Genomic DNA, 27,389 nt, shown 5'->3' with positions numbered 1-27,389 from the left:
TGATACATCTACATTCCAGTTTAAAGAGCTCTTAAAATCGCTTTCTTGCGTGCCTCTCAGCAGCACTGTGTGGGTGAATAGAAGGAGTTTGCTTAGGGATGTGAGTATGTGCTTTTTATGAATCAAGTATTTTTCTGCATTGCGTGGCTCTGTCCCCCGTGTGGGAGGGCTGGCTGCAGAAGCCCAGGTGGCTGCGTCATCCTGGCCGCGTTTCCGAGAGTACGGTGGGGACTGGGTCCTTGCACGGGGCTCCCGGCTTCTCCAGTAACCCAAGCAGCAGCTGACTGAATGGCAGTCTTCAGGGAGGGGTGGGGGGAAATGTCATGTGGAAAATAATCTGCAGAGCAGACACTACGCATCAATTTTTCCTATTGCTATGCTCCAAATTCACTGGGTCTTTGGGTGTGTTTTTTGTTGTTTTTTCTTTTTAACATTGCCTTTTGAGAACACAAGGCTTCCTCTGGCTGAGGACTGAAGCTAGGTCAACTTAAAAAAGAAAATCAATTACTCAATATTAGGCCAAATTATATTGGTATGTGGTTTAGATGGATCGGTCTCGCCTGTGCAGCGTGAAGGCATCCTTGATTAGCTGTGTAAATAGGGCCTTTATTGATGGGCTGGGTTCTGCTGTCCCCCCCCCAGCTCTCAGGTGCTGGAGCCCCTTGGGGAGCACGTGGCTGTTAATGCTGACTCTGGGTCCGGTGCAGCTCCCCTGCTTCCACCCTAAACCCATGGGAAACGGGACTAACTTCTGGGAGAGGAGAAAAGGGAGTGGGCCGTGCGGGTGTTGGCAGCAAGCGGGGGGTGTAAGCAAGGCATAGGCTGGAGTTACAGTGCATAAGCAAAGCTTGGCACGTATCTTTAAAGTTTTAGAGTGCAGATTGTGATAGGGATGGCTTAGAATAAAGGGGTTTTGTGCCTTTGCTCTTTAGCTTCGCTTGGAGGAAAGTATACCAGCTCTTGTGTGCTTTTATTAGTTTTACTCTCCTGTAAGCCACTTTTGGAAAGGCAGAATCAAAAACTAACTTGAGAGCAGCCAGGAAAATGAAGCAAACCAGTTGCAGGCTTAAGCTTTCAGCAGGAACAGCTGGCACAGGCACATGTCCAGGCAAGTGACATCTTGACTTGGAAAAGCACATGCCACTTCTGGCTGGGGTTGTGGCAGGATCCTGGGGCCATTTCTGAAGGTTTGAACCCTGCGGAAGTTCCTCTGATGCCGAGAGCTGAGCTGGGCAGGGTCATGTTCAAACAGCTTCAGCTATTTCTTTCCTCTAGGGTGCCGTTTTCACCCGTCTCCTGTCCCTGAAAGGGAGAAACCTGAGGATTTTTTTTTCCTTGCCTGTTTGGAAGAAGAGAGGAGGACTGGGCTGTGTGAGAGAAGGCCAGGTCAGGAGCGAAGAGCTTGGTATGTGTATTGATACGAAACGACAAAAGGGAACATATTCCCATTTCAGTGGAGCAGAGCTGCTTATCTGTAACTGTGCTCCTATGTCTGTTGCCCCTTGTGATCAGAACGATTTCAGCCACTCGCTGCAGCATGAATGAAAGTGGATTTTCCCCTTCCTGCACGTATTCGGTAGAGAGCTATGGTTTTGTCGTATTGGTGTACTTGATGGTGTATCATTGTGCTCAAGATGTCTGTAGGAATTAGCACATGAAGGTATGCCTTCAAACACAGATGTGCTAGGGAGAGTCAACGGTATGTTTGCTTTTCAGCAGTGAAATGTGGTAAGAAATCATTTAGATCTGGCGTTTTCAGAAGAGTACCTACCGATAAGGCATACAAATACTCCTGAGAAGGAAATTAGGTGCCTGATTCCTTTGGGCTTTTGCTGTGGATTAGTTACATGGCTGTAAGTATATTGGGGAATTTAGTGGCGCAAACTCTGTGGGATCCATGTGTAAATTTGGCTGTATATATTGCAGTATCGCTGTAAAGCACCTTGTTACTCAGTGCTCAGTGATGTCAGATTTACTAGCAAATTCTAATATATTATATCAAACGTAGACTTGCCAAAACTGTGTACGCCAAACAGACTTTATTGAAAACTGGAGTTTAAAACGTTGTAAAACCTGATCATGAGTGTTGAAGACGTTCCTGTTTTGCGTAGCTGTTTCATCCTCCTAAAACTGGTCTCTCAACCATCATGCCTTCCCAAGCCTTCTGGATCAAAGCTTGCTTCCTCTGAAGCACTCGTTGGTGTTTTTACAAGGCAGCGATGGGGATTCTGCTTCTTCCATGCAGTGCTGTCTCGGCGCCTGGAAGGAATGTTTCAGCCTTTCTGATCTACAATCTGTGCATAATTATCAAGGGTCCATGGAAGCTGATGAAGAAAAGCCAGTTTGTGTGTGCTGTAGAGCAGTGGATGTGAATGAACATTTTTTAAGGTATCCACTGGAAAATTGGCAAGAGGTCACAGTTTGTGAAGACTGCAAATCATTACTTTATTCATCTATCAGGTGCTTTATTTTTTGCAAGATTTCTGGGCAAAAGGAAAGGCGTACGAAATAGGCTGTGTTAGGCCTTATACCCTCCCCTCACATACAGTCCGTTATGAATTTAAACGGAACCCATAATAGCATTTATATTTTATATATGTGTTCATTTCTTTTATTCTTTCTACATTGACCAAAAAAGAAGCTTTCATGGGAGTTCAGAGAATTTATTTTAATGATGTATTGTTTACACAGTGATAATGGCTCCTTTGTAAAGATGTCTTTTGAAACTTTTTAGCATGCATATTATCATTTAAATTCACACACAGAGACTATTTAAAATGTATATTACAGTGTACATATGTATTTAGGGGCTTGTGTATATTATTTTATCCTAATGGGTAATCCATCTTTTCATTGTGTATTTAGGGACACTTAAATCCATGGATTATTCAACAGTTAGGCATGCACATTAGCTTTGCAAGCTGAAATTCAGATGAAATGTTACTGTGTTTAAAACGAAAAACACACCCAGACAATGAGGAGTGAGTTAGCTTGCTTTGCACTGCTCTTGGGCAGGTGGACCCTCTAAGAATCAGTCTATATATATTTTGCACCTAGAGCTATTTCCTTGATGTCAGGAAAAAAATTAAAGAAAACTCCCTCCCAGTAGAAAGTAGTGCTCTTACTCCTCGCCTGTGTTCTCTCTGCATTCCCTTCAGGTTCCAGACAAACAGTGAGGAACCTAAACTGTTTTAATTTAAGAAAGAAGGTTTCTCTTAAGTCTTGGCAGTAGCTTTGCCTACTAAGCAAGCAGAATAGCATTTTCTTTGTCAAAGCTGCTGTCATTTGAGGTAGTGGAAATTGGCAGGTTTGGAAAATGCTACTTTATGAAAACTTAATTTTCAGGCGTCAATCTGGTCACCTTTTGGATGGAGGAATACCGATGACAAGCTTAGTTCTGATCTCAGTTTGCATGTGTGTTTTCACTGAGACCAAGAAGAAACATGTAAAGGCTTGCCTGCTTTTTTTTTAAAAAAAAAAACAGCCTACAAAAACAGAACTGCTGACACTTCGCGGAAAGCTTTGCTGTCTAGAAATAATACAAATTCTGCATTTCTCTCCATTTGCTTGTTTACTTCCACGAGTGCTAACATGAATACGGTATCTCTCTCTGGAGAATTTGTCTGCTTCTGGGCCAGTCTTGAAGTGTAGATAACGATCAATGCTTGTTCTTCAAGGAACACAAAGCAGCAGCTTCCAGGTAATAGTGGGCTGGTATCTTGTTCGTATTTAACAAAGCATATCTTTGTATTTGAGATGGGTCAGGCTTATGAAATAAACATACAGGCCGGGAAACAGACTCCCGGCAGCTTGCGATGCAGCTCTTGCTCTTAGTGGATGGTCCTTTGCACAGAGGAGCAGTGTGTTCTCCTGGGGCACTGCCTCCCACCTGAGAGGCTGCTTGTTCTAGGCTTTCAGTGAGTTTTTTAAGGGTGCTAATCCATGGCAGCTGCAGCTGAATTCAGGGCTGGAGTGGTGGCTGCAATCTACTAATTTTTCTTAAAAGAACTGTGACTATTTTTGCTCTGAAGTCCCTTCAGATATTGGGTGAATGCAGGAATGATACTAAAGCTGGTGAGCAGCTGAAAGAACTGGAATATGGAAATTATTTCTGTTCAGTTGTGGTAGCGGAACTGAAGTTTATAAGCTGTATGCAGGTGCAAAGGAACATCTTACAAGCCTTGGACAGCAGCCTCTGTGCAATCCTCCTAAAATCAACTCTTTGATATGCAAAAAGGAGATGGATTGGGTTCAACCATCCGAGACAAGGCGGTTCAGGCAAGGAATGCTCAAGCAGAGAAAGGAAGCATGTCGTGAAGAATGAGCCACTTGTACCTACTGAAGTCAAGCAAGCAGATGTCTTTCAGCTCACTTGTACTCCACAAATATGGTATTTGCTGCTGTATAAGCAGCTATGCAAGCCAGTTTCTAGAGTACCTTTTCATCAAATGGCATAAAACTGTTAATCAGCACAAGCTATTTCAAGGAGGAGGAGGACATGCAGCAGGAAAAAAGCAAAGCAGTGGCTTTTATGAAGTCTACAGACTTGGGACGGGGCCTCAGCTGGTTTGTGTTGGGGATCATCCCTCTATAGATGGGGAATTGCAGTTGCTTCCATCTGAAACATTGGAACTTGCATCTGTGTCTTTTTTTTCTGGGTTTTTTGTGGTTGTTTTTTGCCTGAGATTTTTTTATTATCATCTTTCTGACTATGCAGTTTTCCAGTACTCAGGTGCACCCAGAATTTCTGTTGGTGGCAACAGAGGGACTGCTATCATAGCAATGTTTTTCAGCTCTAGGCTGGTACTGTAAGTCCTATGTGAACCAGGGATAGAACAGAACAGACCATCAGTCCTGCTGGTAAGAGCAAACGCTCGTCCCTTGGAGTCTCTCTTGCTGGGAGAATCTGAGCTCAGTGAAGGGGGAACACCCAAACTAAAAGTCACCATTCTGCTCTTTTGATTTTTGATGTAACTTTTGTAATTAACTTTTGATCACCATCAATTTTCATATGCCCAGTTCCATTGAAAGGTTAATATAAGATAACAAAAGCATAGACATTTATCAGCTCTCAGCCAAGTAATATATGGGTGTATGTGCTGCAAAGTGCCTTAGGTTTTTGACACCGATGTGTTATTTACCATTTTCCCAAATATCTCACGAAGCAGTGGTGAGTGAAGAGACAATGCTATGAAAGCATGAAGTGTCAAGCTTTTGACTGTCTTTAATGGGTCATTTTGATGGCTTTCTCCAAACCCCAGCTGTTCTGAATTAAATACTGTTAGGTAGATGTTACAGAATTTGCCTTCTGCATGAGCAGAGGGAGTTTTTCCACCCTCACTTTTCAGCCTGCTATTAGCACTACAAGAGGCGTGTCATCCTACATTTCTTAAGGAAGCCAGATTTTTGGCTTGGGTTCAAACATACGTTTCTCTGCTGCTGCCTGTGCGCTCTCTGATCTGCCATTGAAAACCAATTTCAACTGACGTTCTTCCCAAAATTTCCTTCTCCCACTCCTGAAATGTTGCAGGCATGTATGAAGTGTGACTGGTGGATTGGCAAGAAAATTCATGTCTCCTCAGACCACTGAACTTCTGTATTTTCTAGCCACTTAATAGATTTGTCAATCTGTTAAATTTAAAAAAAAACAACAACCTATAGCAAAGTTGTCCTAGGCATCAGGAACCTGTACTAAAAAAGACACTCTATTAATAAAGAGCAGTATTATTATTATTTAAAGGTGTGATGGAGAAATGATAGTCTGTCCATTGGCTGCAGTGCGTGAGTTTCAAGGACCTGAATTCCCATGGTAGCAATTTGTACGGGTTTGTGATGCTTTCTAGTCTGTGCGAATGTGAGCTGCATCTAAATGAAAGCAGCTGCTGGAGGCATGAAGTGGAAAGCACAGTGTTCTAACGCATAAAGACTGGCTGCTCCAGTGGGCAGCCAGTGTCCTGGGACCTTTGTGTTCTCAGCTTTTGGAAGGTTTAATAACCAGTCTGGGGGAGTTAGTTAAAGCAGCAGACGCTTTGTCGGGTGAATTTGTAACTGGGCTGTGCACAGATTGTTTCATCCTGTAATGAAGTGTCAGTGAGAGGATGCTCAGTGGGGTTACTGGAGATTTTTTTTTAAAAAGTACTTGTATGGAGGGGCAGGGTGTATGTGTGTAAAAAAACCCCCAAACATAACAAAACACCGACAACAAACAAACAAAACCAAACAAACAAAAACACAAACAAAAAAATCAAAACCCCAAACTTTCTCCATGGCTATGTGAGAAGAAGCTTAAACTTGGCTAGCTGAGGCATGAGAGGCAGAGAGTAGTTAGTACTTTATATTTACCCAGTTAGGAAATATTAGAAGATTTAGCAGCTGCTTAGTTGTATGAAGTCAAGATTTATTATGGGTAGTCTTTTTTTTTTTTTTTTTTCAGTTTTGTTACAGGTAACTTCAGATATTCTTTTAAAGAAGAAGAAAGGACAATTCCAAAGTCCCAATAAACTGAGTATTTTTCTTTCCCAAATGATCAGCTTTTAGAATTTCTCCCTGCAGGTCCTGCCTCTGTGCGCAAACCTGCTGCTTCTCTGAGCAATACTTGTGACTTGCAGTCGGCGCTGCTGGGGTTCTCGCGCTGCCCATCAACCTCAAATTTGAGGCAGGGCTTTGCCCTGGCACTTCGCTGCCAGCCCTGCGATCCCAGCCCTTCAGGGCCACTGCATGAAGGCTTTGTTGCTCTTGTTCGTTACCGGTGATAAACTCCTCCACCGTGGATGCTACCTTCCAGTAAGTGCAGAGGACTTGATCCATTGATTAAGCTCACAGTGACTTTACTGAGCCATTTCTCACCCTAATTCCTCTAGTCCTGAATCTGCACCTTTAAACAGGAAGCAGCTAGCAAACAAACAGAAACATAAATTCAAGAAAGAGTAAGTTAAAACCTAGCAGTTTTAAATCTAGGTCTTCTCCTAAATTTGAGGAGTACAGAGAAGTATTTGGGTCACCTCTAGAACTTTTTAGTGGATTTGTTTCAGCAGTCAGAAGAACATACCCCCTCCTACTGCAGCACGTGTTTGCCAGGCTGCAGAGTTCCCTGGAGCCTTTGCCTTACCTGTTCCGGGCATCGCTTCTCTGTTCCTACCTGCTCGCTGCTAGCAGGTGGGTCACAGCTCGATCTTCCTGCAGTGGCTGAAACAGCAGGAAGCATTTGTGCCAAAATGAGGCATTTTCGGGTATGTATTTATTCAGGGCTAAGGTTTCCAAGCAGCCGTGTAAATCTGTGGTAGTGGATGAGTAATGGATATAGGTACGTTGATACGGTTTCATAAGGCTTTAAGAAGACCTTTACAAGTAGATGTTGAACGGCAGTTGTGTGCTTTGTTGTAAGTGTTTGAGAAGTGTTGGAAGAAAACAATTAGATCAGGTTTAGTTGTCTGGGGTTTTGTTTATTTTTTTTAAGGGATATGCTTTGTATGTGTCGATTGGCAAGGTTTGTTCACAAAATTATACACTTCCACAGTATTTGAAATTTTCACAACAGAAAAAAAGCTTCAGTTAGCTCTTTAGCCTTTCATTCAAGTAAACAATAGTGTGCAGAGCCAAAAATTTTGCTAGCAGGCAAAAGCCTCTTTTTACTGATGCTGAGACAAACCATGTTAATTATATCAAAGAATCAGGAGTGTGCGTTTACTCTGCATCTCTCTTCGAGAGCTCTGGGGCTGACTGGGAGCGCATTGCTCACAAATGCGCGCTGTTGTCCGGAGGCTCCTGCAGTTGAAGGGGTTTCACTTACTCTATTCTGATCACCACTTTCCCCCCTTTTTTTCTTGTTTTTGTTGCTGTTGGTGTTCTCTGTGGCCGTGGCAGGGAGGGAGAGGTGTCTGTGTTTTAAGGGAGGACTTTTGAAGGAAATAAGGATAAATATTTTCCAAATTATGTCAAAATCTGATGCATTTTTCGGCAATCTGACATTTCAGGGAAGAAGCAGGGTGGAAACATTGTGCTTCAACAGGCTCATCACAGTGATTTATGTAATGTTATCCTTGCAGTTAAATGCCTGATCTGCCAGATGATGCAGTCGCATACTTGGATACTTTTTCCAAAACCTTAAATTTTTCTGTTCTGAAGGAACAGTAATAACAAGTTGATTGGAAAGAACAACAGAAAGAAACACCCATTGAAAAAATCCATGCTCTCTAAGTCCCAGGAGTGAGTGTGGGGAGGGCCTTGGCAACTTTTATTTTTGGCAGTATCATCCCACCGAGTTGCCTTGGGCAGTGGTCTAGCAGATTTCCAGACAGCTGCAGCAGCTCTAGCTGGCAGGCTTCACAGCTAGTGAATTGCTGAACGAGAAGGGAAGGCTTGTCAGGGAGCGAAGAAGAGGGGATAGTCTTGAAGTGCTCAGCAGCAATGAGAGGTGTTTATTGCTGACTAAAACTGCATTGGGATCTTATTTGTGCCTTTGGTCTAAAATTGAAGACTAATTTAAGTGTAGCTCCAAAAATATGGAAGGCTTTGTGGTTGGAAGTGCGGGTCAGGAGGAAAACGGAAAGGACTTGCTCAGGAACCAAAGCTCTTGACAAACCCTTGTCTTTTTGTTCCACTGATCCTCTCCAAGCCTAATTACTAATGTTTCTTTCTTCCAAGTGCTCCTCCTGACTTGACTTTTCTGCCTGTACTGATAAAACACTGCCCAGGTTCTTCTCATCTCTTGATGTCTTCAAGCCTCTCATTGCTGACCTCTTTGGTGTGGGTATTACACCTTTCCTTTCTCTGCTGTGCTTGCATGGATGTTCAAGGTGTAATTTATATGTTATCTCTCTGGCTCATCTCTGGCTGTGCCGTCCTTGGAGTTGCTGCATATGATTAAAAAGGGAAAGGGGATCACCTTCAGAATTAGTGAGCATGAGTAGCAGGCAAGAGGTTTGTCCTAGAAAAGTCTGTGTATTTGCCGAGTGGGGAAATCGCAGCTGATGCTCTTACTCATTCTTGCGTTACCCAGCCTGCCTGGGCTGTAGGTGTTCTGGTATCAAAAAGGCTGGTTACTCTACCTGTGGCAGTACATGTTTGCTTTATCTTTAACCTGACAAGCCATTTGTGCTCCAGGGCATGTGTAAGAAGAATTAAATGCAAACAGTCAGAGTCCTCTGCAGGTTAGAGACAAGAAAGATAGTGCAAAGGGATTAAGGATTAAAGGGAGAACAGCCATAAGCAGGATGGAAGGTTCATTTATGCACTTGGCTCCAACTTGATAAATATTTATGAGCAAAGGGAATGGATGGTTGTAAGAATGTCTGGGAGACAGACTGGCAGAGCAAATACAAAATTCTTGAAGGTTTTGGCACTATTGATGTTCAGAGGGGGGTTTTTTTAGCAGTTTGAAGGAGTTAGGAGCACAGATCCCATTAAAGCCCTCATTAGCTAGACATTTATGGCCACTCCCGTTCTCTTCTAAAGTTGAAAAGATTGAATTTCTTGGCTGAGCTGAACTTGATCGGCTTTTGATACTGTTTTCACTTTCTCTTCAGAATAAGTTTTCTATTCATGGATTTTCCCTACAGTATATGTATAATGTGCTACCTCACTGCAGAGTACATATTCAATTAATTGTGGAGGTACTAATCAAATAAATAGTACAAGGTGAGGTTGGTTGGTTTTCAAAAAACACTGCAAACAAGAAAAATGCATGGATGGGAGTAGGAAATCTGTTGGCGATGGAGGTGAAAAGAAGATTATTTGAAAACGAGATGGTGACACTAGTCCAAATTGCGATGAAGTTGCAGGGAGATACTTGGGTAAAGGCTGTGGGTAAGTGAGGCATGTTTATGTTTGCCTTGAGGTATTAAATGATTATGAGAGAGTATGCCTGCACTGACAGTGATTTGGTGCTTTGGCTTCTTGAATGGCAGCAGTCATTTGTGCAGTCTCGAGTGTCTAGGTTGGATTTAACCTGCCAACTTTTGCTAGACAAGATGGAGGCTTTACCTTGACATGGCTAAAAACATTGGCAAGCATCAAGAAAGCTTGTGTATATAATTTTTATGATAAGTCTTCCTATGAATGTATTCAAAACCTCATTTTGCAGAGACAAGTCAAATCATCATTGCAGGAGTGTTTGAACGAAAACTTTGCATGGGGCAGACATGCAGTTGTAGCGCTTTCACAGCTATTACTGGAGCTAAAAAGAAAATGAGGAGCTTTGCCTGGCCTGTGTCGCACACTGGCTTCAAGAATTCCTCGTGGCTGTTCTGTCAGGTAGGATGAGGCGCTTGTCAGTTCCAGTGACACAAAAGCCACGGGAAAATGACGCAGCCAAATTTGCCAAGTACTTTCCTTGATATTCAGACAGTAGTGGTGGAGAAAATGTTAAGGAATAAAAATCCCTGGTGAGCAAGCAAACTCCTTGCAGAGTTGTGTGGGACTGACGTGAGAGAGCTGTCAGCTTCTCCTGGGCTGGGTGTTGTAGCAAAGCCCTGAGCCTCTGCTGCTGGGACCTGCTCGCCCCGGCTTGGTGCCTGCTCGCTGGCTGACTGCAGACTATTCCTGCCGAGTACAAAGCAAAGCAACAGCCCCCTTCGACCTCGCAGTGTGTGCGATGGTGGGGATAAGGTGCTATTCAGGCTGTGGCTCCTGTGTAATAGGCAATGTTGCCCATGAAACTGCCATTTCATATTGATTTCCTACACCACTGCATGAATTTATCATTAACAGCTTTATCATGCTGTTCTCGTGAGAAATTCCAGACTGTCACCCCTGGGAAGTTTATCCAGGAAGTTTATCCAGGGCTATCTTTATAAAGCTTTTGGAAGTGGGAAGGGGAATCTAAGCAGGGATTTAATTTCTCTAGATGTAAGGGAATTAGACACACCTGTTCTGCAGCTAATCTTAGGTTTTCTTTCTGCTTAAATTTAATTGTATGCCTTTTGTTTCCGTCCTTAGTACAGAATCTCAGCACTGACAAGGACCAATCAGTCATAACCTCACTGTTTTGTAGGTTAAGTTGCTTTTGTTTTCATTGGTGGCATTGATTCATTAATGTTACCTGAATGTTGTAATACTTCACACTTCAAAGGCACAACACTTCCTCAGCTGGATTCTGTATCAGGTGGGGTCTTGTGTTATGCTGTGTGCTTGTTGAGGAATTGGGTTGTTAACCATGAACACCTAGGGACCCCATTTTGGGTCATCAGTCATCACAAGAAAGGACAAACCCGGCTAAGACAAGGAAGGACGTGCCTTGCTCCTGAGTCATCCCTGTCTTTGTGCAGGTGAGACTTCATGGCAGACCAGAAATCCTTTTAAAAAATGTCTTGCTAGTGTGGAAAATAGGTATCTTTCTTCATAGTACGCAGAGGCAGCAAAAATGCATTTCACGTTTTTCCTTGCATTGCCTGTTTAGACCCCTGAGTAGCGTTTAAAGTATGTGATTTCTAGATCTTAGGTTTGGAGTGGCTCAAGATCAAAGCTATTTTAAAGGTTAAGCTATGTGTGATTTAATGCCATCAGGATACAAATTTTGCTTTGATTGAGAACTAGCAGCAATTTGAGAGACAAATGGTAGAAATTTTTGTTGACTTTTGCGTTGTGCAAGCGTGATGGTGCTGCTGGGAGGAAGAGCAGTGCAGAGGTGGGCACTGATGTTACACAGATGAATTCTGCATTTGAGACCCAGAGGATTCAACTGTGTATGTTTAGATACTGTGCTGTTCCTTTAGAGCATTCTTTGCATCCCTTTTCTTGTGTTTGCTTGTCCGTCAGGGACTTATCTCTAACAGGGCTTGTGGAAACACGGTGTTGGCTGTGGTTGTGGCTTTTCTGAGAGGCTATGGAGCAGCAGGAAGAGTTGGTAATTGTAATATCTTGATATAGTGAAATGTAATTTAAGCATAAAATGGTGAGCATGAGGTCTAGTTGGTGGGAAGTGGAGGTACTGGCTGGTTTCCTGATCCATCATTTTGTGGAGCTGTAGAAGGGGAGGTGCAGTTCATCACTTCCACCTCACCATCTTGTCTGGATGACCTCCTGTCCCTTCTCCACCAGAGCAGCAAGCCCTCATTTACAGCGTACAATTTTCTAGGATTTAGAAGAAACTATGGAATAACCCCAGAAAATAACTTGCAGTATTACAGAGCAGCAAGTATACTCTTGAAACATCTTATTTTCTTGAAGTAGGGCTGCAAAGCACGGTTGTCCTGCGCAGCTGCGTGCTGTGGGTGGGGTGAGGCTTGTAGCTGCACGGTGGAGCTGGCTGAGCTCACGCTGGGGCTGCTCGATGCTGTGTAAGCAATGGGGCACGTCTTGCATGGTCTTGTAACTCTGCTGTCATACTCATTTGGAGAGCGTTGTTCTCATTGCACTTAAATCTCCTTGCGTTGCAGATAATCTAATTCTATCATGTTAGGATTAGGGAACCCCACTGAGAAGACTTAAGAGGACCAGCTGCTCTGTGCTTCAAAGGAACAACCCTGGTTTGACTCATCTGGAGAAGGCCAGCCGACATAACCCTGAGGAGTTTTTGCTGGGAGCGGGAGCTTTCCCTTCCTCTGCTGGATGTGCTGCCAGTGTTCCCACCCAGCACGCTAAGGTGGCAGGTTTGGGACACCACCTTCAGCAACTACCCAACTAGCAGCTCTGCTCCCTAGAGGGACAGTGCAAAGCAGGTGGCTGGATGTGGGCCCTTGGACACTGAAAATAAGCTTTAAGCTATCTGCCTGGTACTTGGTAGCTCTGTTTGCGAGATCTCTACTGCAGTCAGCTATGAAAGCCCCAGTATTTGATTCAATATGTTTGGGAAGTTGAGTGATTTTGTCCCAGATTTAGTGTTTTATTAATGCAGATATTTACTAGAAGCAGCACAAGAACTGGATTCAAAACTGCCTAGCTGGAAGCTTTTAAAATCAGGCAGACAAAAAAGAACCAGCTTCCAGAAGGTGTGTTTGTAGTAGATCCTTAGCATAGCACTATTTAACTTCTTTTAATCAGTGACCCGGAGGGAAAAAAAATAAAACCATTACTCATAAAGTCCTCAGATAACACGCAGATTAAGTGGAGTGTAAGATAAGGAACAGGACCTGAGTGACTGGGGTGGCTTCGTGAGCCATGTGTTCTGATGTAATAAAATGCCATACTCTAAACAGAAAATGAGGGCCCTTCTTGTATAATGAGGAGATGGAGGAGGGATAACTGTCTCCTGAGAAATGGCTATCCTGAAAGAGGCTTGGGTGTCAAGACAGATAACCGTCTGAACTTCAGTTTTCACAGCCTAGCTGTGCCCGAGATTGAGAATGAAATCCTTGAACGTATAGACAGGGAAACACTGAGCTGCGTAGCCCTAAGGTGGCTGTGTAGCCCTGTATTCGGCATTGGCACGAGTGTAACCTGAATACCGTATCCCATCCTGGTGCCTGCAGTTCAAGAAGGATGTTTAAAAAGTGGAGAGACTTCAGAAAAGTGTCATGAGAACTGTTAAAGAATCAGAAGATCTGTCCTGCAGGGAAGGGCTCCAGGAGCTCTGTCTGTTTTGTTGTAGGAGGGTAAGGGGTGACATGATTACAATTTATAATAGCCTGGATAGAGAAGAGAAATTTTATAATAGAGGGCTCTTCTGTCTGGCAGTCAAAACCGTAACGAGATCCAGTGGCTGGAAGGCTGTAACGTTGATACATTTAGACTAGAGATAAGCAGCAAAATTTTACCAGGATGAATAATTAACCACTGTAGCAGTTTATCAAGGGTTGTGATGACTCCTTCATCTCTGGATATCTCTGAACTGAACCTTTTTAAACAAGCGGCTGTGTTTCAGTCTGGGATTAATTCAGCCAAGTCTGGTGGCCTGTGTTGTGGTAGTGTACCTGCAATGAGAAGTTTTGAGGCAGTAGATTTTTCTGTGAAAACAAACTGGGGATGAGTTCTGTGCTTATTCACACCTGAAGAGTCAATGCTGCTGCCAGGGTATGTGGATTTTAAGAGTGCTTTGTGCCATTGCCCTTTTTCTACGTTGTTCTCAAAGGTCTTGAACAGTTACAGCTTGCAGGTGCTGCTACGGCTCTTGCTAGAAAAAGTACATTTTTGTGGTTAGTTGTATACCAAGAGGAAGTGGATCTCTTTTTCCCTGTCATGCTACTTATTCTCAAGATTCAAAACCAAATGGGGAAGCGGTTTTTGCTATTTTTTCTAGGATATTACAGTTATATCTTGTAAGCTCCATAGAAACTTTTGAAATAGGAGAGATGGGGACACTTAGCACCTTTGATGCATTGGTCTCTTTTGTTTGCAGCAAGTAGGGTTTGTACTGAACTACACTGATGTATGTTTGTGCTGAAAAATTATGTGAGCCTTCACTTGCTGCTTAGCTGTAGAGGGTCCTGCCTGCCTGCTTCCCTGTGCAGCATTTCAGGGGAAGATATTAGCAACTGACATTAATGTTGTTGAGAAAACATTGTAATATAGGTGCAGTAAAATTGTTAGGGCTCTAATCTCTTCTTTATGAGGTTTGTGCTTGTTTTGCTTATATGTCACCAAGTGGGTCATGACTCAAATTTAGCCAGCGCTGTTATTAATGCTGGAGCAAGTCTTCAGTGGGCTATTTTTAGCAGTCGGGGCTGTTGTTGAGAGCTTGCAATTGCTAAAAATGCCTTGGAATGATTTCACAAGCGATACTGTCTGTGGTGGAATTTGCGCACCAGCTGTCTGTCTTCAGGCCAGTTGATTGTGTTGACACGTATTCCCTGTGATTTGTCATCCCCGACTCCCGCTTTGCGATGGCTGTGACAGGCGTGCTATCAGTGTCTGATGGCAGAGAGTGAATGAGGGGGTAAGTGACAGCAGCAGGCTCATTACTGACAGCTTGGGAAACACTGAGATCGCAAAGGGGACTTTGGCCTTCGCCGATATTTGATTTTTCCTTTACCACCTCATCTTGTGAAGCGCACCTCGTTGCTGCCATCTTCCCCGGGAAGTATCCGCTCCACAGCTGAGGCCTTTTCTTGGATCCTGTCGCCAGTGTTTTAAGCATTTTCCTGACTTAAGTGGCTTCCTCTAGGCAGAACAGTTGCTGAGCTTTATTTTGTTGCTGGCAGTGATCTTCTGTCCTAAGGTAGTGGTTCTCTTGGAAACCAAATTTTTGGAGAGAGAATGCCCCAAGGAACAAAGCTTAAAGGTGGGATCACTGGGAACTGTGGTTCTAGGTTTGACTTGGCTACTAACTTCTTGTGTAGTGTGACCGTGTTTGATTCAGTTTTCCCATCAGAAATGACAGGATAAAGGAAGGGCATGAGATTTGCACATTAAGTGAATAAATTATTAAAATTGCTTACCTACTGTATATCCTGGGTGGCTTTTAACCTGCAAAATAGAAGACTTGCTGGTAGTGGCAAGTGCCCTCACTCCCATAAACATAATATATATAGATGTGAAACTACACCTGTGACTGTTTACTTAACGAAATTACTAGTTCAGTTAGTGAAATAAAAGGGTCTTCGCTCTTGTCCAGGGATTCAAGGTCTTGAAGTGCTGGAAATACAGATTCACGTAGAGATACACAGCCTTTGTGTTTTGTGGCCAAGAGGTGAGTCAAGGCTGCTGTGATTAAATGACTATGATTTAATTTTGGTTTTTCTGTTTTGGAAGAAATCCACTGATGAATGCAGACAGTGCAAAAGTTTCAATTCACAGACCTTCAAAGCAACCATTTCCTATTGTCTCTCGAATTATAATCTGAAATACCCCACCAATTTTTTAATGTTACAGATATGTGAATTTCAAGTAAGTGTGAAAATATGCAAAGAAGGCAAATAGGCAGCCGGTAATGATTTATAATGGTGTAGTTTTTTTGCCTCTAGAGACCTTGATTCAAATCTTGGCCCAAGCCTGAAGAGGAAATGAGTTTGGTTTTAGACTAATTCTTAGTGGATTTTTGTCCACATTACAAATGATGTGTGTCTTATCTGGCAGTCGGAAACCTTCCTTGAGTAAAAGCTGAGTTAGAGCATGTGTTTTAATAAGGCTTAATGGGGAAATGTGTCTGTCTGGATGAAGCTCTGACCAATTTTGCATCACTTTTCTTTATAAGCACGAAGTTTGGCAGAAATTAAAAAAAGAAAAAAAGAGGTGACACACACAAACTGTTAGTAGGGGATATATTTATAATTTGCTGTAGAAGAAAGCCCAGTCTCTCCTCGTGAGTCTGTAATGGTGTTTGTACCGTCTTGGTTTTTGTGTATAGTATTGTATTTCTGTTCTTTAGCTCATGAGTTTTGCCCCAGAAAAGAGGCTCTGTTCTAGCACAAAGAGATCTTTTTCTTTCTCTGTCAATCTGAGCCAGACACCGAGATGTCTGTCCTGATGGTGAAGGGACTACACCAGCAGCAAGAAGTAATCCTTGAAAGTCCCGTGCGCACGGCTGCGAAACGATGCGGTGGGCCGGTAGCTTGCACTGCCGCTCGCTCTGTGAAAGGAGCACGTTGTCGGCGAGCCTGCTGGAGACTTTTTAGTTCAGAGTTCTTGGAAGTGATTTCAAAGGAAGGTATTTGAATTGTGCCTAAAGTAATTTATGCCAGAAAGAGCTTCTGGGACAAGAAATGTTTGAGACCTTAAGCCGTGGGAGTGCTGCTGCCTCACACTGCAAGGGTGATGTGGCGGGCGCTCAGCCCCAGTCCCTGCACAGGGTCTTTGTTTCTTGCTCCTCAACAGCTGGATTTCATTGTGGACAAACTTGCTGAAGAGCCCAGATCTGATTTCTTTAGTGTGCATGAAAACTGGGGGGGGAAGCATCAAATTCCTGCACTCCCCTCAAAGGAAAGACATCCTCCTTCATCCAGCTGTTGGACAGTGTGATCGTTATTTCCTTGACTATTCCCTTCCCAGTATCTATGTTCTGTTCTCAGCGCTTTCCTTCCAGTCACTTACCTGTTTTTACCTTGGCAGGAGGCTGAGATTAACTCCGTGTCTGTGGACTGTGCAGGCAGCTTCAAATTATGTATTTTCAACATTAGGGAAAAGTCCAAACTGAAATATTCTGGGAAGCAAGCAGCAAGGGGAGGGAAGGCAGGGAGGAAAGGTATGTTGGACTGACTGAGCAACGTGTCAAAAATTCTATGGTACAACTACCCCTGCTGCCAGGGAGATGAGCACGGAGCTGTTTTGGAGATTCCTCTGACTCTTTTTGTCACTTGGTAAATTAGCCTTGTGGTATGAATCCAGACTCTTGGTGCTGGGGAATGAAGAAGAAAAGCTGACTTAGGAGGTTGCGTGTTGGTAACTTCAAGTTGCAGTTTTGCAACTGGTTGACTGTGCTCTGCATTGGGATCAGAGCGGTCTGAAGCTATTCAGATGGTTGGTCATGTTTAATTTTTAACCTGTTAATATGACTAATTTCTGAACTAGTCATTTTTGCGTGCTGCCTTAAGTTTTTGCAAGTGTTTGTGGCCCAAAGGTTCGCCTCAGATGTGTGTTGATGATCTCTAGGAAGTGACCTACCCAGATTTTTCTTTGTAGTTGTTGGACAGTCCTGGGTTTATTGAAGCTAGATAAGCATTGGTTCATTTATTTAACAGATTATTTATACTCTGTAGGTTTGTCTATTAGGAATCGTGTCTCTGCTGAAAAAAGAAAACACAGTAGTGTGTCTTAACTGATTAATGCAAAGGCAAGTGTGTTAGGTTTTCTAAAGTAAGTGCACCTACTGCTTCTAAGACAGTGTTTGCTGTTTAGTTACCACTATGCATCTCTGAGTTTGTGTTAATTTATTAGTTAATCCATTTAATCTGATCTGTTATAAAAAGATTCAGACCTGGAATTTTGTGTATTGTCATTTTATCCCCCCCCCCCCCCCCCCCCCCCCCCCCCCAAATTAATGTCTTTCCATTCACTCAAATCACAAGTCACCATGGCATATTCAGAGCATCAGGATTTTTTGGTTTGTTTTGGTAGAAGGAACATACAAAAAGATGCAGTGATAGGAGTTTTGTATTCAGATTTCTAGCCACTCAATATAAGCTCTGGCTGATAAGTGTGACTGGAAATAAGTATATACATTTTACTGCAGTGTCCTTAAATATCCTTAACACTAGAGTAAAGGCCTGTGAATTTATTTAAAGAATATGAGAGCATTTGGATTTGGTGACCTTTTTCAGTCAAACTCTGGTGGAGCTTCATCATCTCTTCTGAATGAGATGATTTGACCTTTATCAGGAATTTAAAACCTCTGGACCCAAAGAAGAATCAAATAAATCTACTTCATTCAGAGTAATTATAAGTATGTAGCTAGATATAGCAGTACCATTTCTTTCTTAATTGCAGTAATTTGCTCCAATGTGCAGATTCTCAGCATTCTTAAAGCAGGCTCAAGTGAAAGAAAATTTCTGGGGTGTTTCTTGTTGAAAGTAGTTGCAGAAAATGCATTTTTCACAATATACCAGTTTTTGTCTATATTTTCTTCACAGTTAAAATGCTTCCCTATGGAAACCAGATGGGGGTAACCCACATGGTTATTTACACAAACAACTTAAAACACACATCAGAAGAAAAGACAGCCTGTGGCACATGCATTACTGTGCGGGAGCCAGCTTTGCAGGCAAAGATCCATTTTTTTCCTCATGAGGAGTCTACGGGGGTCTTAACACAGTGAAATCCTGTTTCCTCACTTTTTTAGACCCAAACACAAGGTAAATCAGCTACTTCTGCAAAGTATGCTTTGGGGAGAGAGTGAAATCCACGCTGCTGAGTGAGTGAATTCAGATGGAGTAGAAGATGTCCTCTTCCTCTCCTGCACACAAGTACTTTGCTTGCTTGTTTTAGGTCTACAGCCCTTAATAAACCCCTTAATTTTTGTGTGGTTAGCTGTAATTCACAGTTCTCCTTTTTTAATTTTTTTTTTTAATTTCCTTCATCTCTGTAACCAACAAGCTGCATTAATCCTTTCTGTATACACAGATTCATAATCTGTTGTTGAAAGTATTATCCTTTGCTTTTAGGGATCAGATGTCTAAAGCAGGGGGTTTGGGATTCTCCCTTTTTCTTCAGATCACTGCAGTGTTGGTTGATGCTGTGGTTTTTTCTTCATTGGATGTAGGATAAATCAGTCTTTCCCTTAATTGCTTCCATAGCCTGTCTGAGAACTCTGTAGCCCAACATAATGGTTTTAACTTTGTAATGAAGGGTTACTCTTCTGTTAACAGATACGAAACAAAGGCAGAGAGACTAGGGATGCAGATTCATTATCCCTGTGGGATTTTGCTGCAGCGGTTGAAGGTGATTTAACTGTGATCAATTTATAGTTTACAGTAATCCATCAGGTTATGAACCGCAGGGGTGGTGAGCTGGTTAAGCTCTCTTCTGTCAGCTGTACTTGCAGAGTGGTAAATTCCAGCAGAAGGGCAGGGAGGAGTCAGATGATAGCTCTTTTGGCCACTGTGATTAAATCTAGCAGAGATCACAGCTCTGGAGCATTAAGGACACACCTGGGCAGCATTCAGTGTGGAGACTTGCATAGCAGAAGGGATAGCCCAGCTAGCTCAGCGTGGTGAGTAGCTTGCTTGTGGGAGTAGCGCGTGGCTGAGGACACCTGCGTTGCTGCCGCAGTCCCACAGAAGTGTGAATTTTCTGTGTGAATTTTGCACCTTCTATTACACAGGCTGTTGCTGTGGTGTCCTGTGGATGGGGTGGCCAGCTGGAAAGGAGGCCACTGCACATCGCAGTCCTGGTGCCTGCCAGTGTAACCAGCATCACTCAAGCCAGTCACAACATTGTCCCAACCAAGGCACAAACTGTGTGGCTTTCGAATGTTGGTACTCCAGAAGCACGGTACCTGCCGTGCTGCTGGGTGCTTGTTCTGCCTGGAGCCTAGGGAGGAGCTGTGATAGTGGTTTTCTGAGATGGTCCTGAAATTTCAATCTCAATTACTTTCAGCTGCACTTGTCTGAGAACTATGCTTCCACAGTAGATGCTAAATTGTTTGGAAGGACTACATATGCCTCAGGATCAAAATGCAACAGAAAACGTCAGCAGCATGTCTAAATAAACATCTCTGTCTCTCTTACAAGAGTGTTTAGCAGCTCTGTTGGCAGATGTTTCTATAAAATGTTAAATACTATGCTTTCCAAACCTCCAAAATGTTTGTGATCCAGTAAATAGAAAAGGACAGGGAAACCAGCTGAGGAAGGTGTGTCAAAGAACAGGAGAGCCCTAAAGAATCAGTGGTTCTTCTGACACGAAAAGTGAGGCTGGGTCCTGGGAATTAGTGTTTCATTGATAGCACTGAACTTTGAAATGATTTGTTACTGAGGTGCATTGTTTTAGTTGTGTAAAAATGCAGAAGGCAATAGGGGTTGGTTTAAGGCAAGTAAGGGGCTTTGTGGTTGTTGTGCGAGTTGAACGTACCAGAAGTGTACATGCATTTTTGTATCAGTAGCCTGATGTGTGTGTTTACCAAGTTTCGGAAGTGCAAAACCTGAACAGAACTTAGTGGGGTTTTTTTTTGCCCAGTGCATCCCTTTCATTCTCTAAAAATGCTGGTTTATTTTGTCGAATTATTTTTGGTTGGGTGCGCTAAGGGGAGCAGTGGCTTACTCTTTTCTCATGGTTCCCTTTTGTGTTTTCTGTCTCTTCATTCCTTCATCACACAGTATGTTTTCCGTGACTTTGCTGACTGAGGCAGCAGGACACCTTGTCGTCTGCTTCTCACATTCTGCTGTCTGCTGCGTGGTGGCAGTACTGCTGACTCTGGGGCTGCCTGGTGAACTGGGTCAGCAAACTGGTCCAGTTCACCGTGCCGCTGCCCAAATGTTTGTCCTGGTGCTGCATCAGGGCTGCTAAAGCCATTTGGAGCTGTCCCACGGGTGACTGCATCGCTCCTTGGGCCGGGAAGGGAGGAGAAGGGCTTTCCCAAGGTCGTGCTCAGCAGCAAGGTCAAGGCACCACTGGGATGGGGACCCAGCCAGAGCAGGGCGCTGGCCCTTGCACCAACACCACCTCGCTGGCCAGCAGGGACAATTAGCGCCTTAATTCTAATCTCCCTGGGTGCTTTTGCACTCTGTTTTTCTTTTAAATGCTTTAAATGCCAGACCCCTGATACTGTGAAGTACCATAAAATAAGATTAGATAAGGGGAGGCAGCAAGTGCGCGGTGAGGGCAAAGCCAGTGGAAGCTGCCAACATGAAACGTTTGCATGGGGACAGCGGCTCGGCGCGGTGTGGGGAGCAGCGGGCCGTTCCTCCACGCCTCTGTCCCCGGGTTTCTTGGCTCTGAAGGAAGCACCACAGCACGCGTCCTGGTTTGTGCTTGAGGCAGGCGCTGGGATGCTGAAGCAAAGAGCAGGCGTTAGGGGCTGGAGCTGGGAGAAGGCACTTTGCTGGGAGTTTATCACCTGCAAAACTGAGGAAGGGAGAATTGGCTGGTTCCGTTAGAGCCAGCTGATCTCTGTGAGGGAAAAGCAGGTCAGGCTTAGGACAAGGTTTGACTGCTATGTGTAAAATACTGGGTTTTTAGAGGTGTTTAATTCTTTTCCCATCTGATTTACAGTTGCCAAACAGATTTGCTAATGTCTTAAAATATCAAGACCAGAACAAGGGGTTAACTCCAAAACTCAGGACTCCTGTTAAGTTTGGCCTGTAAACATTAAGGCCCCTTTTACAAGAGCTTATTATTTATTTGTTGTCAGCTGTACTCGTTTATTTATTTGTTCACCTGAATTATTAGAATAAAAAGAAAAAATTAAGGTTAATTCTTTGTTGTTTGTAATAATTGTAATTGGAATTGATAGCTAATGAATTTCAAATATTTTAACATGTACATGAAACTTTCACAATGCGTTTGTGAGGGGATTTAAAACAAGGATAAAAGATTTTCCCCATGGCATCTTTGGAGAAGGCATAATAAACGTGCAGTCTGTTGGGAGAATAGTTAATGCTAACGAAAAATGAGGGTTTTATCTTCAGAGTTCCTGAAGACTGTTCTTGTTCAAAGCTGCTTATTCACTTGAAAATTCTTCACCAAATGCCCTTTTTGTGCAGAGGAAGTGACTTTCTGCTGTGCTTGGTTAAAAACTTTAAGACTGAAAACCACACCTGGTTCATTTGCAGTGTTTTGTATTGTAATGCCAGGTAGGAAACAGTCAGAAGGACTTGATGCTGTCAAGTACCGCAGCAAAGACAAAAGACACAAGACCAGCTCTTAGATGCCCTCACTCTTTAAATGAAAGAATTGGGAATGGTCTGTGGGAGTCTGGTGGGCTTCAGTATTTAAAAGTCACCACCTTGCTTTGGACCATCACTCTGAGTCACCCCTACTTGCCATGTTCGTGTTTGTTAAAAGAGATGTTCTGGTCTCTGTGGGTTTGAAATTTTGGATATCCATGGAGGAGGAGTTGTTGCTCCCTGAGTTTGTGACAGTGCTTTGTGTTTCCTGCAGCTTTCTGAAGCAACACGTTTATGTGCTTCAAGAAAAAAGCATTCGCTGTGTGGGAAAAGATACTGCTATGAGGCCCAAGTCGATGGGACAACCCAGGGGCATGGACAGTTAAGAAATCCGTCTGAACTCATTTGATAAGGGAATTGTTTAGATTTCAAGCCTGATGTCCTTAAGTCTGAAACAGGATGATTTGGGAACCTTTGATCACATTTTTAGGGATAGTTTCCTCCCAAGTGACAGCTACAGTTTTTAAGTCCCTTTTAATCCCCCTACCTTGAGGCAGCGGGGGTTTTGCTGTATCAGAGGATTGCTCCTTTGAATGGACTCTGCTGTTGGATCCACGGTGTGATCCTATCAGGCTAGCCTGTGTTTGCCTGTGTCTCCTGGTTTTGGGACACTAACCTTCAGGAAGAAGACGAGGTGGATAGGTGAATCCGTGTTTTGTTAAATTGTAATAGCCCTTTTTTCAGATTCCTCAGTGATCCCTGTTTTTTTTATTTTTTGAATTGGCCTGAACAGAGTTCATGACTGTTCTCTCTTCTCCACCGCTGTGACTCTCCTTATCTCCGTGGAGTTAACAGCTGCGTAAAACCGTGTAAGTGAATGCAGAACTGGATGTTAGATGTGATATGAGACATCCCACTTGTTTTTGTGGACAGATTGCTGTTTGTGCTGTTACCTAAGTATTCTCATTTCCTTACTGCCAAATCATCACTTAAATGCTAGAAACTGAATGTGAAAGAATGTGTGCGTTGTGGCCTGGTAGCAGGAGAAAGGGAAGGAGTGGCCTGTGCCGTAGCTGGGAGGCCAAGCTTTAAGAAGTTCTGTGCCGTGGAATAACATGTTGGTTTTGACTGCCGTGTGATGCCAGGAGAGCACCATGTGAGAGGGAATGTGAAAACAGAGGTAGAAAAATCAGGCTTTTGAATTTAGGGATTAGCATTGGGGCAGGGTAGGAAATGTGATACCCTCTGCTTTGAATCTACACCAAGAAAAGCATTTTGCTTTTTTTTTTTTTGTACCATTGGTAATGGTGTCTACAAACAAAAGAAATGTTTACCCGGATCTCACGTGTGTGAGAAATTCTCAGCCCTCGTATTGCCCTGAAGTCGCTTAACTGGCCTCGTGTTTCCAGTGTGCTTAGCTGGCTTTGCGAACTCTGAAGAGATTTAAAGTCCATGTTGCTGCACTGATATGTCACTTTATCTGTCAGCCAGGAGTCTCTTCTGTCCTCTTTGTATACATGTGCCCATGCTAGCCAGATGGTGCTGGATTTGGGTGCCATCCAGAGTAGCGCATTAGAAAGGCCAGGTTATGTGTCATATTTCAGAAGCCAAGAAGAGCTGCCAGTTCTACTCTTTCGGTAACAAACAGCTTGACTTAATATATTGATCATGTTGTCCTCGCTATTCTCGAGCTGATTTTATTGAAGACACTCGAAAGGATGTAAGGTTGGAGCTGTACAAATCCCACCTGTTGCCTCCTCTGTAGCAAATACCGTGTTTGCATTTACTGTGTCCTAGAAAAACCTGCTCTCTACCATCAGTGTGAAATCCTGTTTGTGTCAGAAGCAGATTTTGATGTCGTTTGACTGTCTGTTCTCCTGGTGCACAGTATGGTCTAGGAGCTGGGGGAATGATGGTGGACTTGGGGCAAGTTGCTTTGTATTTATTCATTTCTCACTCTCTAAAATAGAGGTCAAAATGCTGATTCCCTTTGTGTTGTGCTTTAAGAATTGCTAATGAAAAGGCCTGATAAAAGCAAAATGGTGAGGGTATTTATAAATTAAGAAAGATTTTTCCCTCACCTTCTCAGCATGCTTTTTTTTTTTTTTCCGCTAGAGGAAGGCTTTCCCTAATGGGATGTAAAAGCCACAAACCTTATCTGTATCCATAACAGAGTAATGTGTGGAGGGAGAGATGGGGGATGAACGGCCGTTAAGCACACATTCATTAACATGGCCCTGCGCTCCCCAGGTTGCCACCTTCTGTGGGATGGGTGGATGTTTAAGCTGGTCTTTCTGGTTTTTAAAGCCTTTATATTGTCAGTCTGTATCTGTAAGGCTTGAGAAGACATTTGCTTCTGGCATCGTTGCAAAAAGGGTGCTGCTTTTACAGATCCTGCTGAAACCTGAGTGCTAACACGATTTTGCTGGGTCACTGTGGGGACCTTGGGAAACCCATATTCCTCACCTGAAACACATACCTGGAAGCTCCTGTGTTTGAAACCCCTTTCTGCTTTGGTGAGCGCTTCTGGTCTGATGCGTGAGATTTCCCCTTCTGCTCTTTTATCTGCTTTGTGAAATGTAGTATTCTTGATACTATCTTTTTATCTGCAGTTTTTGCTATCATAGGAGTTCTTGGCAAGAGCTGCTTTACACATAAAAGCCAGATTATCAAGGGCTACGAGAGAGACGCTGTGGCCCGTTGGGTGCTGTGTTTGGGAATGGGGCCGAGGCGATCGGGGCGGGCAGAGCTGGAGGATTTTGGAGGATTTTGCAGATATCGGTGGTGCTTGGTCGCTTAGCAACAGCCTCCGGAGATGGAGGTGGCAGAGGGGCTGCCTGCCCCGCCGCAGCCCCGGCATCTGACGTGTGGGGGGCACAGACATAGGCGGGCACAGAGAGCATCCTGGGCTATGGCTGTGATGGGGGTTAGAGCTTGATTAATAAACAGTAGTTGTAAATGCTTTTGTAGCTCTTTTTCATATTGAAAGTTCCTTGTATCGTAATACTACTGAGAGAGATGTGCTGCAATTCCTACCTGATTTTGTGAACACTTTTAAAAACAATTTTTAGACTAGGTATCTCGCATATGGTTGCACTGAGAATTGGTGTCAGAGCCTGGATGAGAACTCAGGATGTGCTTGTTCCTCATTGCTCGTGCTGTTGTAGCAGTGAGAGCTGTTAGGTAGCGTGCGTGCATGTGTGTGTAGTAGAATTGCCATGTCAGCTTTTCTGTTGCTGGTTGTCTACACAAGGAAGCAGATAGCTGGTGGAGATGTCAGCTCTGATGCGACTTATGAAGAGCTACAAGACAGAAGTAATCACAAGAAACTCTGCTTCAGTGCGGGCTGTTCTCCAGTCTCTGGTTGTATCTGTTTTGTCTTAACCCTTCTCACGTTGGCTGGATTTGCTGGTTCTTGCCAAAGGGTTATGCCCATTTGAACAAATAAATACTATGTGCTACGTCAGTATTTCTCGCTCGGTGGTGTTTACCATTGACCAAGTGCTGTGAACAGTAAAAGAGAAGCGAAGTGAAGCCCTCAGACATGTGAATCGTGAGAAGTAGAAGGGCTCTTAATGAATTTGAGTGGGTTAGCAGTGATGAAAATTGCTGCTCTGTATCATGTTTGAATTTCCTATTTCATTTCAAAATTGAGGGCTAGCAGCAAATGGAAAGCTTTGTGTGAATGCCCCTTTCTCTAGTCTCTGACTGGTAAAGCCCTGCTCCAGACAGGAGGAAATCAGGTCCTAGAAACCAGCCAGCCTTCGGGTTCGGGTCTGTGAAGTGCAGGTAGAGGTTTCTGGATCTGAAAGCGAAGCATTGAGGGAAACTTGCAATTCAGCATGGCTTGAGGAAGTGGTTGGAAAGAGGCCCAGCTCAGCACCCCTTGGGTGGGGGAAAGCCCGAATCCTCTAAACATCATGGAAAGAGAGAGGTAAAGCCGATGCAAACTTGCACCACTCACTCTGAATCTGGTGAAGCAGCAGGGAGGAGTGATGGACGGCACCTGCTCTGCCAAGGCCTCTCTCTGCAGTGGGTTATTGTCCTGTCAGCTCTGCCTGCCCAAGGCCTTATTCGACATGCTTGGAGAAGTGGATCGCATCATTTTGATTCTGCCCATGTTCTCCTCTCGGCAGCTTGCTGGTTTTGTTCACTCTTGAGCTGTAATTGTCTGCCATCCTGGTGGAGTGTTTGCTTCGTTACTTCTTTAGTGGCAAGTGAGACTAACCAGGCAAAAGTACAAATCCTTCTTTCTCTCAGGATCATTAACAAACGTGCTGATTTATCTCTTCCTTCTTGTATCACATGTTACGAACTGATGTACCCAGGAACTGGTGGTGGTGTTTGTCAGTCTCTTAGAAGTCTGTCTTCCCTTTAGCACTGCTCTTGCCCTCTGTTCCTTGCTTTCAATTTCATCTCCCAGAGGAAACTGGGATGGAAATGAAAATGAAATATGGGTTTCCTTTTTTAAAAGAAAATAAACCAAACCTTAAGGGCTTCCTATTGGAATGTGCTGGGATTGGACTCCTATCTCTTCCTTTGAAAATCTCAGCTGGAATTATTTAATGTCAAAGCATGGAATTTCCCAGTGTGAAATTCATTGCTGGCTAAGGATGCACTGGGGATTAGAGAGACATCACTTTGCCAGGGCAGCGTTGCTGTCACCGCAGGAGACCTCGCACAAAGGGACGTTGCTGGTCTGTCCTGCTTCAAAGCTGAATCTTGGGGATGAGATTCTTCAGTTCCCATTGAGGTTACATGCTGTGTGACTGACAGCTGGATTTGGGCGGAATAAACCAGAGTGGGTAACACTTTGCACTGCCTGGGAGTAGAGAGAAAAAAATGAGAGGCAAGAGCGAAACATAACTTGCTGATTTTCTTGTTTGGTAATGGGGTAGTTGACTAGTAAGCTTCCAAAATTTCCTGAAGACCAGTTCACAGGTGGGTGATTTGGGTCATTTGGCTGCGTGATAAAAGGGTCAGATTGGATGATTACAATGATTTCCTCTGGTCCAAAATTAAAATAAAATAAAAATCCATGGTGTGCAAGCCGGATGTCTTGCAAAGCTTTAGCTTAGATAGCAACACTCCCCTTTAGGAGAAATCTGTATGTTTTGGAGGGTGTCTGCTCAGTTTCAAAGTGGTTGTATAAAGAAAAAACGGGAGCATATTCAGACAGTACACTGGGTAACCACTAAACATTTTTTTTTCCCTCTGATCAAAGATAATTATTTTAAGTAGGCATCAATGTCTATGTATTAG

At 43.5% G+C, this 27,389-nt stretch overlaps 1 protein-coding gene across 20 annotated transcripts in view; it reads left to right on the top strand.

Annotated features, from left to right (window-relative positions):
- FBRSL1 (fibrosin like 1) overlaps positions 1–27,389 on the top strand; it is a 555,762-nt gene that overhangs the window by 115,885 nt on the left and 412,488 nt on the right. The window contains exon 1 of one of the 20 annotated variants that reach the window (XM_075434582.1): positions 6,704–6,783. The exons of the other annotated variants lie outside the window; for them this stretch is intronic. Within the exon in view, the coding sequence (XP_075290697.1) occupies positions 6,718–6,783 (66 nt within the window). The 5' untranslated portion in view covers positions 6,704–6,717. Of the gene's footprint in view, positions 1–6,703; positions 6,784–27,389 lie in introns of those variants that run through there. 20 annotated transcript variants of the gene reach the window in all.

The sequence above is a fragment of the Opisthocomus hoazin genome, chromosome 13 (assembly GCF_030867145.1).
Source record: "Opisthocomus hoazin isolate bOpiHoa1 chromosome 13, bOpiHoa1.hap1, whole genome shotgun sequence".
Taxonomy (NCBI): Eukaryota; Metazoa; Chordata; class Aves; order Opisthocomiformes; family Opisthocomidae; genus Opisthocomus; species Opisthocomus hoazin.
Note: the sequence above shows the minus strand (reverse complement) of the source record. Positions and strands in the feature narration are given on the sequence as shown.